We start from the raw sequence: 17,911 nt of genomic DNA, 5'->3' as shown, positions 1-17,911 counted from the left end.
CTTCGCACTAAGGTGGGGACCCTGCCGCTGTACCGCGGGGGTCTTCGAGCGAATTGAAGTGTATAACCTCTTTCTATAATCCCCAGAACCCACTGTGACACTCCGGGGATGGCCCGCCAGGCCTTGGCCCGTGTGGAAAGGGGTTGGATTAGCTCGGGTGGTGAGTCGCCTTGCGGGAACCCGACGCACCTGGTATTTGGAAGAGGAAATTTGCTCTCTTTTTGAAAATGTTTGTTTTTTATTTTTCTCGCTATAACAGCGGCTGTATGTGAAGGCACTTCTGGAAAGGGCCTGTGATTCACAACAGGATTTGAAACAAACCGGTTTGCCTTGGCACCCAGAACTGAACGGGGTGCTTGAAGGCATAACAGAGGGCGTTTTGGGGTTGGTCCAGCGTCTGCGGGACATTGACCCTTCCTCTTTCTTCCTATCAGATCAGGACGACGCCGGAGGCGCAGGGTCCAGGGTCAGCCTGGGCCGGGGTCCTTGACGCTTTGGATAGGGGTAGCGTTTGGCCGAGCGGGAGTGCTGCCGAGGCTCAGGCTTCTTTGTAGGCTGAGCGGGCGACGGCGCAGGTTTAGCTGGCTGTTGCGCTGGAGCAGGCTTGGGGCGACTGGTGGCCGTTGCAGAGCTGGACCGTTTAGGCAGGAAGTGTCGCATAGCCTGGGACGACTTCTGAGCCGTGGTGAATCGCTCTGCAAAGCCCTCGACGGCAGGTCCAAAGAGCCCAGCAGGGGAGACCGGTGCGTCGAGGAAGGGGACCTTGTCAGCCTCCTTAATCTCCGTGAGGTTTAGCCATAAGTGGCGTTCCAACACCACTAAGTTGGCCATTGACCTCCCAATGGACTGTGCTGTAGCCTTTGTAGCTCTTAAAGCCAGGTCGGTGGCACTGCGCAGTTCTTTAAAAACTGCGGGATCAGGCCCGAACTCGTCCATGGATCGGAGGAGTTTGGCTTGAAACACCTGGAGCACAGCCATGGAGTGAAGCGCTGAGGCGGCCTGCCCGGCGGAGGAGTATGCTCGTCCAGCGAGGGCGGAAGTCGTCCTGCACGGCTTGGAGGGATGAGCAGCCTTTGCTTTCCATCCGATGGCGGAGGGCGGGCAAAGGTGCGCAGCCACAGTTTCGTCAAGAGGGGGCAACCTCTCGTAGCCCTTCTCTTCGGCGCCATCCACTGAGGAGAGAGCAGAAGAAGAGTTAGAGCGGAGTCCCTAATGATACACACAGACACCAGGTCCCTGGGAGGAAGAAAACGGGAGAGCGCGAGGGGCGGAGTCGCTCTCTGAAAAGAAAGCGATCCGAGCGCGCAGAGTCACGAGACTCATGTTCATGCAGTATGAACATTCCATCTCACTCAGAGCGGCTTCTGCGTGGGATTTACCCAAGCAGGAAACACACTCTGAGTGGCCGTCGGCATCGTGCAGCGAAAGCTTGCACGAGACGCACTGACGGCGCGGCATTTGCAACAACGCCGCTTGCTCTTTTAGAAGAAATTTGCTCTTCTTGAAGGCTCGCCGGATGGCAGCAGGGGACGAGCTGACGTCCGCTCTGATCGCTGAAGCGGCTCGGCAAAGCGGGCTGGATCAGCGGGGAGCGGGGAAAAAAGGCAGCCTTCCAATCCGCAGCGATGCGTGTCAACGGCGAGCGTCTGGAGTCCTGGATCAGCGAAGAGGTTGTCGCTGAAGGAGAATTGATCTGTTTTCCTATGGCGAAGCGCCCGCTTATATAGCCAGATGACCCCGCCCCTTCTGGCGGGCTCTGGCGGGCTTTGCCGCCATAGGCTCGTGCAGTACCTGACGAGCCATTGGTTCGTTTTTTATTACTGCGCGAACCAATGGTCGTGCAGTCACACTGCGTGATTGAAAAAGTCTTCAGTCCTCGGAGAAAAAGGAGTTTTTCCCCATAGCGTCTAGCGACGCAGTACGAGTGTAGTATCGACAGGGAACTGTAATTTCTCAGCAAGCACAATCACATTCTAGGCTGCTGCCTCTTTTAACACTATGAGTGATTGGTAACAGAAAAGACATGTCTGTGCGTGTCTGTGTGTGTGTGTGTGTGTGTGTGCATGTTTATGTGGTTTATGAGGACACAAATTTGTATAATGACATGGGTATGACAGAGGTATTACAATACGAAGGTGGTTTATGAGGACTCTGCCTATGTCCCCGTAATTCAAAAGGCTTAAAAAACATACTAAATGGTGTTTTTTTTTTTTTTATCTAAAACTGCACAAAGTCTCCTGTGAGGGCTAAGTTTAGGTGTAGGGCAATGGCACACACAGTTTGTTCAGTATAAAAACCATTACGCCTATGGAGAGTCCCCATAAACCACAAAAACCAACGTGTGTGTGTGTGTGTGTGTGTGTGTGTGTGTGATCACAGGTATATTTATGAGTGGATGTGTGCAAGGGTTAATATATTCAGGGCTGTGTGTGTGAGTGAAGAGAGAGGGAATGTGTGTGTGTCAGTTTATTCATGGTTGTGGTCTTTGTCACACACGCAAGCCTGAGTCACAGCAGTCAGACCCACATCTAGCAGCCCAGTGAGCAGATAAGCTTAAACACAAAGACTCACACTCACAATGATACACACAGACAAACACAGCCATGAATAAGCTGGCACACAGATTTATCCACACACATGAACTTTTGACTTTTCCCCATAAATATAGAAAAACAGGGGAGCAAATAGCATAGCAGAAATAGAATAGCGAGACTCTTACTCTTACATGTCACATCTCACGTGTTTTCCAGGCAGAACCCTTGTAAGAGGGCTCAAGTTTTAGATAAGGCCTGAGGTAAAACACTCACTCCAACCATAGTGTGATAGAACAGCTCACTGCCTTCTGAATCCGCCCTCATCACTGCCTCTGTTTACTCTCTTCTGATAATGTACCTGTGAAACACAGATCAACCAACTCAAAGTCATTCTGTACTATTGATGGAATTATCACTTTATCTCAAAATGAGAAATACTGCTGCAGTTATTTAATAATTTAGGATGCATGGTACACATTTACTTCCGTGTAATGCATGTTCTATAGAGATCATAATATTTTGGTACTATTAGTAATGCCAAATACATTATGGTGGAAGACAGTCACCATATGGAGAGAGGCATACATATGCATAAATAACATTTTCCAACCAAAAACAAAAATTCAAATCCATAAAAAATGACCTAAGCAGAGGTTTTTTGCTTATTATATTATATATTGAAGTGGTCTCTGACATTACAGGCCTGTCAGTCTTAGCTACTATGAACTACCCCCCCCCCCCCCCCCCCCCCCCATTTACATCTGTTATCTAATATGTAATAGGGAATATTAAATATCATGTTCAAGCTCAGATTTATATTTAGTAAAAAAGTAAATAGCAAGCTGCCATTTCATTTCACAAAAATTATTCACAATTATTCACAAAATAATTACCTTTATCAGCTAACTGGCATCAATAATACAAGTAGTGTAAAATGCATCAAATTGTATCCAATGTTAAGCAGTAAGATTATTATAAGGCAGCTTTGTAGCATGTATTACCTTCATTACTTTCCAAAAGAGTTATAGTGCCATGATGCTTTGATTTATACCATGGCACTGAATGATTACCATATTTATCATAGTACACAGTAAAAAAGTGATCAGATGTGATTGTTACTTCAAAGAGCTATATATATCTGATTTAACCCATGGAAATTACTTTTGCTGGCATTAATTAATTAATTTAGGTTCTTTGAGTAATATTTACTGTAATAGTAAGTTTAACTTCAATAAAACCAGTTAATTTAGATGTTGCCATTTAAAGCTACCAGTGTATTTACACTAATACCAGTGTCCATAGTGTAAAACAAATACACAGGAAATTGTTTTATCAACATGTTGGCATGTGCTAAAGGCTAAGAGGTTGGTGCAGTCTCCACCTCAACTATGCTGACTAAATGATGTGCACAGACACCATCAGCATGTAAAGAGTGTTGAACGAAGCATTACAGCATTCTCCACTCTAACATTTGCACAGATCTGAAACAAGAGCTTAACTAAAACGTGTTATGAAGGCCAATTAACACAATTACAATTATGTAGAGAAAATGTGTTTAAAACCAATTCTGTTGAAAAAGAACATACGTTTTGTTATGCTCGAATCGTTCTATATTATTTATAGCTTTAGAGGAGATTATATCATCGCAGCATCGTTCATCCAAACTGCAACCGCGTTGCTACGTCAGTCAGCGCATCTTCCCTCTCTGCGCGCAACATTCAGCGCTCCACCTCGCGCTCCGGCGCACGTGCCAAAGCCAATAGTTTCTCTGACAACTCTGGCACAGACGGTGCTATTCTGCCAGAGGTCACGAGAACGAGGTACGGCACATTTCTGTGTTGGTGGGGAGTGTGTGTATTTTTATATACATTTAAAGGAAATAGTTTTTTTCCCCCTTGACATACTTTCCAGTTCGCGTGTCACCATTTCCTCCAAAAACGAGCCGGACTTTTTAGCGCGAGCTTCCCGGGTGCTCCACAGCAAGCGAATAATTGGGGCGGTCGTGTGCATCGTCATGATCGTGGCGCTGGTCATCGCAATTCCGTTTCTGATCCAGACCTCCGTGGTTTCAGCGCACTACGAAATGATGGGCACTTGTCGGATGATCTGTGATCCGTACAACCCCAAACCGAGCGGCACGGCACTGGAGGTGATGCAGGATCTCAGTGCCATCCCACCATCTTTCGCTCAAGGGACTAGAGGGGAACCGGGCCGTCCGGGAAAACCGGGACCCAGGGGTCCACCTGGCGAACCGGGTCCACCTGGTCCAAGAGGACCACCTGGAGACTCCGGCAGACCTGGATTTACCGGCATCACATCGGGCACGGCGAGGACTGAGACTGGAGACGTTGGTCCAGCGTTGGGGAACATCAAGATAGCGTTTTATGTGGGTCTCAAGAACCCCCACGAAGGCTACGAGGTGCTCCGGTTTGATGATGTAGTGACAAATGTGGGAAATCACTATGATCCCACTACTGGCAAGTTTACGTGTCAGGTATCGGGGATTTACTACTTCACCTACCATGTGCTGATGCGCGGAGGGGACGGAACAAGCATGTGGGCAGACCTCTGTAAAAACGGACAGGTATTTCTACTACGTTTACAAGAGCAAAACAGCAAACACGTGAGGTGAATTAAGGCTAATTGAGACTTGAGTCACCCAAAGGGAAGGTCAAGAGAAAAAAGAAAGCTGGAGGGTCTCAAAGAACATTTTGGATAGCATAGCAATAGCAACATTTCAACCTTGTTTTAAACAGCGTTCCGCTCAAAAGTTAGACACAGCGCGCTGTGTTGCTTTGTAAGTAACAGTAAAATCGCCATGGCTGTCTAATTCGGACATCAATAAAATAGATGTGTAGTCATTACTTATCTCTTAATTTATTCTAGATTTCCACATCAAAAAGACAGAATTGGCTAAGCGATTTAAGGTGCCGAAAGAGAAGGGTTGCGCGCGATTTCGTTGAACGTTCTAGGCAATAATGGAAAAAGTCAATGTCACTTCAAGTCACTGAATAAGTCGCAAACTGATATAACAACATTCCAAATTAGTTTTATACGATTAGCTACTTTGATACGATCCAAATGCATCGACTGTCAAGTAATTGCGCATGGAGTGGTAATTGCGCGTTTTAAACAAGATCCACAACAGATTGAAGAACTCTATGGATTTGACCGTATTCAGACGTGTTCTGTTATTTTATATATCAAAAGCTGAAAACAAAACATTGACTGTTGTTTTGCTGCAGACAGGGAGATGAATGCATGTATGATGTATTAAAATAAGTACCGGTAACAGTAATAATCAACGAATAATGTGGGCTATTATTAATCATTATTGTAATGCCTTTCTTGATTCTTTCTCAATACTCGCAAAACAACGGGCGATTAAACGTGTGATTTCTCCTTATTCACAAATATTAAAACAAAATTAAACTTTTATTATTATTATTTATTTATGTATTTTTATCAGTGAATAGCCCTTCATTTTAAGAGACGTTTTATTTCTTAAACGCACGTTCTTTGTGCTCCGAATTCAATGGCACTGAATGACATTCTGCGTTTATTTGAACAGGTTCGGGCGAGCGCCATCGCGCAAGACGCCGATCAGAACTACGACTACGCGAGCAATAGTGCCGTGCTGCACCTGGACTCTGGCGACGAGATTTATATCAAACTCGACGGCGGAAAGGCACACGGAGGAAACAACAACAAATACAGTACATTTTCTGGTTTCATTCTGTATCCAGACTGAGCAGCCACCTGCTTCGTCTCAAGCTGACTGTAATGAAGCTCCTCTCTCCGCGCGGCACACTCTCTCTGAACTCCATTGTCATTCCTGTCTGTAGTGTCGTTGGGAATATAAGACTCATCTGAACTCAGCGCCAGTTTGAGAATATATTGTCTGAATTTGTCCCTTTCTGTTTAATGATGTCTTGTGTTTGGCTATTATACCCAATTAAATGAAATGTGTTAATTACGCACAGGATGGTTATGAGGATACAACACTTAAATGATTATTAGCATATCTGTAATTGTTGTATGGGTGATTTGTACTCAAATTAAATTATTTTCCTGCATTTATGAGCCCCTAGTGGCCCCTACTGTGATACAGTTTCTGGTGTTAGATGAATTGGCTTCATATAGATATGGACAAGCATAATTTGATTTAAATTTGGACACGAACAGTTAAGCATTTCAGCTCCTTGGAAAACCTAAATGGATAGTTCACCCCAAAATTAACATTCTGTCATCATTTGCTTACTCGTGTTGTTCCAAAACTGTATGACTTTCTTTCGTCTGTGTAACCCAAAAAGAGATATTTTGTAAAATGTCCCAGCTTTTTCTTCCCATAACAATGAAAGTCAATGGGGTCCAAAGTTGTCTGGACCCAGAGCATTTTTCAAAATATCTTTGTTTGTGATCTACAAAGAAGTCATCGGGTTTGGAATGACCTGAGGGTGAGATAATGATAAAGGGATCTTTTTATGTATATTTGGCAGAATTATCCCTTTAAGCACTCAATTTAAGCTCAACTGCAAATGTAATTACAGCGCATCTTCAGTTTGTTTTTAAATAACAAGCCTGTGTGTGTAGACTTGACTTGACGTTTGACCTCACACAGGTTCTTCTGAGACCTTCAGCGATAACACACCCAATACAATGAGCATGTCAAACATTCAACCGCAAAAGAGAGAGGGAGAGAATTCTGAAAGAGAAAATGTCTAGTGTGATCAACCAAATAAAGTCCATGTATAAAATTGTCCAAATATTCCAACAACTGACACCATTCAGAAAAACGAACTGAGTTTATCTGGAGTGCTTCTTGATAGGTAATTGGTGCCTGTACATTCAGATGTTTTACGTTCCGGTTCAAATAAATAGAAGGTTAATAAACATCCTCAAACAACAACAAAGTGTCTGTTAATCCTTTTGATGCTTGGCTTTATATATAATGAGCCTGCATAAATGTCTGATTACACACTGCCATCAAGATCCAGTATGAGGAAGAACAGTAATATGAAACATACACATGTCTTTTAGTTTATAAATAGCCATAGGTTTGAGTATCAGACTAATCTTTCATACATGTTTACCCAACACCCACTTACAGCAATTAAACGCCCCAGCGCTTGTCTTTCTACTAATCTGGTTTGATTTGTTTGACTAGTCTGATTTGTGGAAAACACATCTCTGTCTGCCAGCCCCTCTAAACCCTAAAGATTTACAGGCTTTGACAAAAGAGCCAAATTTTATGATTGTTCACACAACCAATGAATTCAGATGAATCCAGAAAACCTGAATTATTCTGGTTTTGTCTTGGATTATTTGTTTGAAGCATTTGACCGACCACCCATCAGTGTTATATGTCATATAGCACTGAGTGACAGTTCGGAGAGAAGTTATGGAAGAACTTGGGCCTTGATAAGCTTTTATTAGTCCACGTGTGTGCAAGTGCGATCTGATCCTCGTGATCATGTGAGGAGGCACAGCTGGTAGTTACAGAGTGAAAGAAAACTAAGCCAGGGGGCTAACATCACTTTTCTTTCTCCTTCTCACTCTCCTCCTTGCTCATTTTTCTCAGCTCCTCTGATGCTCTTTAAAATATAACAGCATATACACACACACACACATACACATACACACAAACACTGGAGCAGCTGGCTAACAGACTTATCACACTGTTTTGCATTGGAAGGCTTTCAAGGAGTCAGCAGGAGCAAACACACACACACACACACACACTCCAGTAATTACATGACATCATTCAAAGCACCTCCGTCACAGCAAATTTATTTCATCATTAGACCTCACGAACAAACACGCTGCTGACACTCTGTACAACATCCAACTTATCCGCTCATCCTCACACTGAGTCTCCTTCACACATCCCTAGTAAACATCGCCAGAAGTTGCTTAGAAGAGTCCGGTCGTTTAGCCCGCATGTTCTTCTGAGATACACCTTATTGTTTTATTGTTTTATTGATGTCCCAGAGATTAATAGTGTAGTAGAAATACAAATAATATGAAAACCTCCTTGTTTATCCTTTATTTTTGTTTTATTATTATTAAAACCTAGCAGACATATTATTGATGCATTATCACTCTTTTGCATTACAAAGTAGATAAACAGTTCTCAGATATGTGATTAGTATCTGTTCTAGTATAACAACCTGACCCCAGCAAAAAACAATTGTCAGACATTACAATAAAAGAAATCCAAATTAACAAGTAGGCCTATCTACAGTGTGTACACATTCAAATTCATTGCATGTATTTATTCAACTTTTTGCTCAACCATATGTAAGTGCAAACTCGTGAAGTAAAATATGTTTTCTGAGCTATTAAAATGCCTTTGGGGTTAAAATGAATTTAAAAATTTTAAAAAGATATATAGTACTGCATAATACGATTAATACTAATAATAGTATTAATATTATTCACTATACTATATACTACATTATACTATACACTATTAATACACTATATTAATATTATAACTGTTCATATGGAAATTATCCCTAGTTATTGCATACATTCCAGAGAAATAGTACTTCAAAATACTACAGTAAAACCTTAGCACATTTTTAAGGGTATGACAGGAAAAAAAGCATGACCCTTCATCTGCTGTATGTCAAGATACACGTGGTCCCCAAAGCAGAAGACACTTGCAATGCAGTCTAACACGCATACACATGCTGTCCATCATTCATTATACCATTCTCTCTAATGCGCAGCACGCCTCAGCTAATCAGAGGTTAAAGGGTAAGCAGTCGGTGCTAACGCATGCTAAAGAGAGGCACCAACACACACACCTCTCTAGCTGTTCTCAACGACATTCAGCACAGAATAGAGGAAATGTGATACATTTTTGAAGTGCAGAATTCACACATTAGCTGTTAGTGTTGTCAATGATTTTGGCAGCTCAGTAGTTATATTAAACAATCACAACTGCACATATACCTCCTCAGTCCAGAGGTTTTCGTCAAAACCTCATGCAATATTTGGATATCCACGTAAGTTTGAAAAAATGCAAAACATGGAATTGACTTTTCTGAAAAACATGCTTTTTTTCAAACTTCTCCTACAGTGTTTTGTGGCGCTTCACCAGTTCTGGCTCATTTCATCTTCAGATGAAGCTGTCCAAAAGTTGTTCAAGCTTTGTCATGTCAGTCAATAAAAATAAGTCATTTTGCTTTTAATGAAACAAATTTGACAGTAAGCACACAGGGTTTATCTGAAAACCTGCTTTTTGGATGTCTCAGACCGTGCTGAACAAAAGCTGGTAAAAGCTTTTTGATGAGTCATAATATTGCAGTGTAACACCGTTAAACAACAAATTTGATGATCCCACTTTATATTAGGTGTCTTCAAATACTATATAATTAAAGTGCCCCTATTATGGATTTTTGAAAATTGTGTGATACAGCTCTAAATGAATGAAAAGTGTTTCCCACAGACTTACACTCTTTGTGTGGTGGGCTACTGGTTCACATTTACTGCTCTGCATGTGTGGTCTGAATGAAAATGCAAATTTAACGGCCGTTACACAAAGCAGCACTGCACTCACAAATACTGCTTTATCAGGTATTACAGGCATGATGAAATGGAAATGAAATGACCAATCGGACCAATCACCGCAGATTAGCTTTACGCAAAGGAGGGGTTTGGAAAAATGAATCTTTGAGCGAATCGCTTGGGAGTCGTTGAGCAAATAAGGTAAAAATAAATGCATATTATAAGACAATGAAAGTGTTTTTTGACCTTGCATGCATGTCAACCTGTTGTTGGGGACTCCCAAAACCAAAATATAAACCTTTCATAAACCATAATAGTGGCACTTAAATAATAAAATAACAAATTGTTATGTACAATGTACTTACTGTATTGGGTCCATGTTTAGTTGCAAAACACTTTTGCAGCTATTGAGGTAGGATACAGGTAGGGTTAGGGACAGGTTTGGTTAGTTTATGGGGGTAGGCTAAGGGGTAGGTGTAGGGTCAACAGTGTAATTATTGCTGTAACTACAGAAATCAATTACAGATGTAATTACTGAATGATATTTTTAAATATAAGCCCAATGTAAACATATGCATGTACAAAATATGTGCATTGTATTAAATCATTCATTTAAATGTTAGGGTTAGGTTTAGGGTACATAGTGGTTAAGGACACTTAATATAAAGTGGGTCCAGTTTGATTGATCAACATTTAATTTGTTTGGAGGTTGATTTGAGGCTGTATATCTGCGTGGAACTTTGCATGTGTCACTTCATAAACAATTGTAATACTCAAAGTTAACTGTAATTATGGTTTTAAAACCACTTCTCATAAAGTTTTCTTAACTGAAGAATGAATCTTTTTTTCCAACAAGTTTTACTTGTTATTTGTAATGTAACCCAAATGGAATTTGTCTCTCCATTGAAAGTCCAGATAACCACAACTCACCATGTTCAAAGTGATAATGTCTCTTGGATTATACCACTGCATTCACATGGATTCATGTTCAAATGAGTGATGAATGCACTAGCTTCTGCATTTAGCATACACGATGCACTCTATGTATATGTGTTTATATGTAAATAAAAGCAAATGAAACATGTTCATCATATAAAGTGATCATATCGATTGTACAATCTTTTTGGATCTTCTAGGTTTTGGTTGCCTGGACTTTTAATGAAAAGATATTTCATTAAAGTATCTTTATTTGTGTTTTGAAGCTTAACCAAAGTCTTATGGGTCAAAAACGACAAGAATAATATTTATGTGCTGTACGCAAGTATGTTTTATTATGAGAGTGTGTTGTTCAGACTGTTTATGTCTTCAGATTTATTGAAGATCAATTCTCACAACCCCCTGGCCATTAATGGGACTTTTTAAAGCTTTTAAACACACACACACACACACACATCCTCTAATTAGCTGATGAGGTCTGCAGTGTTGACTAATTATGTGGTGTGTAATATGTGAAACTGTTCTCAGGCCTTTTATCTGCAAAGTGATGACAGCTGTCAGTCAACAGGACCAACATCTTCGTCCTCATCTGCAGAACTGTCAACAAGCACAACAGACACAAAAGCCCAGAGTACGTAAGAGACTTTCTGCCATTTAAGCTTATCTAAAACTCAGTGTGTGATGTGTGTGTCGGAGAGAGAGTTTTCTGAGTGTTTCTTTAGTTCCTGCTGACATTTACCTTCTTAAATCGTCTCATGTAATTTTTATGAGCAGTTGCTGCCCAGTGTTTGAGCTCTCTTCAGCTCAGGTGTGTGTGAACGTCTGTGTGAATGGATATGTGTCAGCATGCTTTATTGTGGGTGTGCAGTTGTTTGTAAGCATCTGACTATATGAATGTGAGCATGTACTGTATGAGAGTGTGAATGAGAGCTCATGTGAACAAGAAGGTCATGTTTGGAATGCTATGCTTGGAATGAAACCGAAGTACACTACGTAAGACCACTACCTAGGGCAAGCTGTTTGGAAAAAGGATAGATGCGGTACTTACATACTGTGCAGTGTATATTGAATTATACTACACTGTATAATTAGCAGTTTTTCACATTTTAATTCTTATAATTAAGTGTATTTCCCATTATAATCACTTGTCTTGGTACTAGTAATCTATAACATCATATTTACAATATTTAAAACCATATAATAGTAGGCCTAAATAGTTAAAAAAATAATATAAATGTTCTAAATAACTTGTTTATTAGTATATAATATGGATTTATGCTGTAAAATATTAAATTAAATGTCTAATACTTTTAAGGGAGAGTGGGATAAGATTAGCCATTTTTTACTTTATGTGGTCCTCAAGATAAGGGATCTATCCTATCATCTCATGAAAGTATTCATTAAGTATAGTTTCTAAAAAATATGGTTTCTTATAAAAAAGTGTTCCCATGGCCGAATTTGCCCCGGGTTAGGGATAAGTTGACGCGAGTCGAGTCAGTGGGTAAGATGCACCATCTGGGTGTAAAATCTGACCAAATCTGATTCAAACCCATGTGAAATAAATAATAAAAACTAATTTAATAATTTCCTTTTACAACCAGTCATATTTATTTTCATAAAGTTAACTTTAACAACATAAAACCAACCAGGAGAAGTTTAAATTTCAATATTTAATTGTTTGCATTTCTGAAACAATATGTAGAACACCAAAGTTGTAACCTTCCTAAAAACATACATAGTTTGTTGGCCATTAGCAACTACAGGTGGAAAGATATATCTGATTATAATGTGATGAAATGCATTTATCTGGTTGTTATAAGAGAAGGATTTGGTGCACTTGTACACTCTCCCAACCAAATAAACTGTAAATAATATGTATAAGCTATATGATCAACTAAACCAGTAATATCACTTTAAAATACCAGTTTATAATTCAGAGATTTAACTTAACAACAGTGCCTTATGGTGGGGTAAGTTAAAATGCTGATTAATTTACTCCACGGCATTTGGCACTTTACCCCATAGCTGCCAATTTTGAAAAAAGAAAAAGAAAAAAAAAAAACTTACCAGGCTAATCTTTAGCTAAATTATTTGCATGGTTTTATATGTTGCTTAATCACATATATGTATCATAAATATTTTTAGACCTGGATAAATTTGCTTTGATGTAACAACCATTTAATCTGTTATGCTAAAATTTTACTTTGACAAGCCAATAACAGTTTTTAAAGTAAATGGGTGCCTTCCACTCCCCCCTATGTGTTTCTTCTTTTCAGAGTCTGATGGGTGGTTCCAAAATACATGGTCACATGACAGTAAAAGTGTACAGTTTCCAAGATCCAGGGAATGGGTCAAATTATCCACTGGCTCAACTTACCCCACTCTGTACTTCCTTTGAAGATAATGCAGAAGCAGGCTCACAGAGTGAGGGAGAGCCTACTCTTATCAAAACATCTACAATAAAGTCTGAAATTATTACAGAGTGTGCTGTCTTCTCTTTTAATGGTATATTTGTAATAACTGGATAATTTGTATTAACAAGCACCCATCCCCTTAGTGCTTAGCCCCTCAAAATGTCTGTGCACAGCCCTGGCTCAAATAATAGAGCATGGTGTTAGGAACACCAAGGTCATGGGCTTGTTTCCCATGGCGAATGCATGAACTGATAAATTGTTATTGAACTCAAAACACTTTTATCCTCATGCATGATTTTTTAAAGTAACACATTTTAATGTTTGCATCACAAAAACATTCAGTACCTACTGACGAAGTAAACTTGTTTGATAGCTCACCTGGTACAGTGCTGCACTTGCAGTGCGGAGTGATCAGGTGTGAGTCACAATAAAAGAGCTCAAAGACTTGCAAGAAACAATGTAAAATGGCATGATTGCTTTAGAAAATGCACTTTTATCTCACATTTGCTTTTAGGTTTAGTTTGGGATTTAGTGTAGGTGGTAGGGTAGACCATGTACAGTTTTATTTACTTACCAATATTTCATGAATATATATATATATATATATACAGTATATATATTGGTTTGTGTGTATGTGTGTGTGTGTGTGTGTTGCACCCATGTTAAGTGTAGTTGAAACTAACGCTCTAAAGTAGCCAAACCAACTAATTTTAAATGTTAAAATATCTTAAAAATGCCATTCAAGAATTTTATTTCAGCTCTTCATTTTTTTCCTTGATCTTTATTACATACAGGTGTATACAGGTTAGTCAGGTATATTTATTTTGCACATTATTTGCGATGCTTAAGACATATATTGTTAGCAAACGATATTCTAAAATATGGACATCTTCACTCTTATTTGTATGCCTGGTATATTGAAAATGCAAAACGCTTCTTGTCTCATGACAGTCTGTTAAGATTTACATGAATAATGTAAATGATACCATATTTTCAATTCAGTATGGTGAAATTTGGGAAAAAGTAGTTTGCATCACAGGATATTAGTCTTGGTTGTTTAACATTTTTATTGTAAAAAGTAGTCAAATATTAAATATTTCACTACTTCCACGTTACCTCTACCTCATCTTACCTTTCTTTCATCATTAAAACTGCCGCTTCATGTTGTGTTTGTGTTTAGCACTTTGCAAAAAGTGTAAAACAGATAATGCGCTTGCAGTTTCGCAGACTTGGTCTGAAGATGTGGTATATTAGTGGATGTTTTCACTGAGTGCAACAACTTTTAGTGTGTAAGCAATTAAAAAAAAAAAAAAAACTGTTTTGTAAGAGTTTGTGGACCACTAATCTGAATAACTGCAAGTTATTTAACTCATTATATGAATAATGAGCAGACAATCTCTATGGTAATTACATCCCTGAACCGAGAAATCCAGCTTTTTTCCATCCCTATCACTCTCTCTGTATTTAATACCACACATCTTGTGCTTTGTTCTGTTATAATCATACATCATGTGATTTGTGTGCGTTTTTTTCTCTCTGCTGTCCAGCGTGCAGCGTTTCAGCCCGAGGCAGCTCATCATGGTGACTGAATTATGGCTGATAATGCTGAAATAAATCTGAGATGCTGAGGCGCCCATCTTCTGTCCTTTTCAGCCTGGATCTTCGCAGCTGCGGTCTGCCTGTCACATCTCTATTCATGAGGCTTTTACATAATGAGCTGTTATGGAGTTCTGGGTGATCTGTCTTCAAGAGAAGCGACCCCCAGGGCTCTCACTGGACTCCTAACTTCACACTTCACACGGTGAGTAAGTGTGTGTGTGTGTGTAACCTCAGGAATTTCCCATCATCCTTAAACATCATCACTGAAGCCCAGGCCATCCTGAAGCCAACTCTCATTCTCTCTCTTTTAAAATCTTACTCCCTTGCTAGCTGATTCTGTCAGAAATGTAGTTTAAATATGTGTTTCCAGACTTTAAAGTCCAACTGCAACTGAAGTTTATTGCCAAAATCTGTTACAGGTGTCATTTTATCTGTGAGTTTTTTATCCAGGCCTTGTGTTTCATGACACTCTGTCTCTTTTTAAAGTATCAACCTCCAAATATGCTACATGAGCTGCTAAATCTAAAATAGACAAGTAAGTGTCTAGCTGGAATATTCCTTATTCATGTTTAACGTGTTAACATGCATACAGAGCTAGATAGAAACAGTGAATTAATTAAATGCATATTAAATGCTAATATTATGAGGAGGAATTGACTTGAGGCCAGATCTGAGGGAAGTTAGAAATTAATGATAACTGATGTTGAAATATGCCTTGTGAAAAAAAAGTGCCCTATGTACTTCAAATCTTGAAAAAGTCTATTTAAAAAAACAAACAAACTGTATTTGCTGATAATATGAATTAAATTAAAGCCCACTTAAGTGCACTAAAAGAGAGACACTTTCATTACTATGGTTCTTAAGTTCTCACTTAAGTGCATTTTTAAATACTGGTGTTTTTAATGATGTCAAATGTAAAGTTTTACTTCAATGTACAATTTAAATCATGTTTTATTACTTTTTTATTGGGCTTTAATGAAGCACATTTATTTTGATGTGTTGACTAACATACTAAAAATACAAATTCAAATTTTAATTGTGGTGTTATTCTATATTACATTTAAAGTATATAATAATAATAATTATAATAGAATAATAATATAATTTTTTTTTAACTGCTTACACAACGTTTCAAAACGTTGCCTCTTTTTTTCAAAACTTTACACACAAATGCAAGAATTGCACACACAAAATGCAAAATGCCTCACATCTCTTGCATAATGAAGCACTGCGTTCAAAATATCACAAACACATCTCAAAAGCAAACAGTAGCAGACACCCTTGCCATAATATTAATTCCTCTTGGATTTTTGTGTGTTTTGCAAAAAGTGTTTTATGAAATTGAAAACTTAAAGTGGGTCAAAAAAGCACTCTAAAGCTTGAAGTATAATATGTAATTAATTTACAATTGACATGAAATTAAGTGTCATAAACATTAAATTCTGTTCGCAAAAAAGCTATTTCTTTTTAAATATATTTGTTATAATAAGTACTCTTTTTAAAAGCATGCTAAAGGGAATGCAAATCTAGCAATGGGATATATTACATATGAATTCTGAGCACAAATTCTGTGTGTGTGTGTGCGCGCACTTTTGTGACAAATGAGAACATAAATTTGTATAATGACACAGGTATGACACAGGTATTACAAGGTGAAGGTGACTTTTCAGGACACTGACCCATGTCCCCAGTCTCCTGTGAGGGCTAAGTGTAGGTGTAGGGTTGGTGTAGGGCAATAGCACATACAGTTTGTGCAGTATAAAAACCATTACGCCTATGGGATGTCCCCACTTTTCACAAAAACAAACGTGTGTGTGTGTGTGTGTGTGTGTGTGTGTACAAGAAAAGAGAGTTAAAAATAAATGTGGCCTGCAGACGCACAGACAGTGACTCTGGTACCAGCTGCATCTCCCTAAGCAAAGGCTGTCTGTGACACACACGCGTGTATACACCGTCCTCTCATTGTGACTTACAAAGTTTTGACACATAAGCGCTCGATTATAGACTTTCCTAAATATATTTCTTCTCCTTTTATAGAGCCCAGATGCCAGTATAGTTTAGAGATATAGTGATATAATGTTTGTGTGTGTGTGTGTGTGATTGTAATCTAGTGGAGGACAGACACAGAATTAGCAGTGACATTCCACTGAAAGAAACAGTTCACAACAAAAGGAAATTCTGTCATCACTAATTGAACCCCAAGTCATTCCAAACTTTGGATTTTTTTTTTTTTTTTTTTTTTTTTTTGATGCAAGCTTTAGGGAAATTTTTTAGACAAGCTATTTCTTTATTTCTTCATCCATCCATTCTTTCATGCATTCATCCATGTTCTATAATGCTTGTCCTAAGAAAGGTCTCAAGGGATGCTTGTAACTAAAAAATGCAACCTGAAAAATAATATAGGGTGAAATGAAAAATGTGTAAGAAGTAATTTGTGTTTTTGCTCACGGGCACTCTAAACACAATTTGAGCCAATCACCTGACCCATAAATGACATGTGACTAATAACCCTGCAGCCGCAGGACAATGACATCATGATACACTGATTGGCTGATGGCACTACAAGAACACACAGTCCCAAACCCTTCACGGGTGACATCAGTATTGACATCAAAGACAGAGGAAAGAAAAACAAATCTATGCCAAGCTTTTGGGAGCCTCCAAAAACAAATATTTATGCTGTTATACAATTAAATACTTTATTAATATGGCATGCAAAAGTAATTTTATAAGTTCTATTTAATGGCCTGATGTGTGAATTCAGGTGAGAATACCATTGTGCATGTATGAAGTAGAGCAGAGGCATGTTTTGCAGTTTATGTCACTGACATTGGTGATGAAGTAAAAGAAGTACACTTTATCATACTTTACTCATTATATGGAAATAACACATGCAATTATCAACACATTATG

General features: G+C 39.0%; 1 protein-coding gene across 1 annotated transcript; it reads left to right on the top strand.

The window, feature by feature from the left end:
* The first annotated feature begins 4,182 nt into the window (after nucleotides 1-4,182).
* c1ql2 (complement component 1, q subcomponent-like 2) lies at nucleotides 4,183-7,434 on the top strand. Its single transcript, XM_079427269.1, has 2 exons — nucleotides 4,183-5,118; nucleotides 6,106-7,434. The coding sequence occupies exons 1-2, from the start codon at nucleotides 4,549-4,551 to the stop codon at nucleotides 6,283-6,285; spliced, it is 750 nt and encodes a 249-aa protein (XP_079283395.1). The 5' UTR covers nucleotides 4,183-4,548; the 3' UTR covers nucleotides 6,286-7,434.
* The last annotated feature ends 10,477 nt before the right edge of the window (nucleotides 7,435-17,911 follow it).

The sequence above is a fragment of the Barbus barbus genome (genome assembly GCF_936440315.1).
Source record: "Barbus barbus genome assembly, chromosome: 10".
Lineage (NCBI taxonomy): Eukaryota > Metazoa > Chordata > Actinopteri > Cypriniformes > Cyprinidae > Barbus > Barbus barbus.
This window is presented reverse-complemented; position numbering and strand designations above follow the sequence as displayed.

Excerpts from the sequence above, each read along its gene's own strand:
- c1ql2 (XM_079427269.1), top strand. The coding sequence starts at position 4,549 with ATGATCGTGGCGCTGGTCATCGCAATTCCGTTTCTGATCCAGACCTCC. Across the intron at positions 5,119-6,105 it reads ACCTCTGTAAAAACGGACAG|GTTCGGGCGAGCGCCATCGC; the intron begins GTATTTCTACTA and ends TTATTTGAACAG.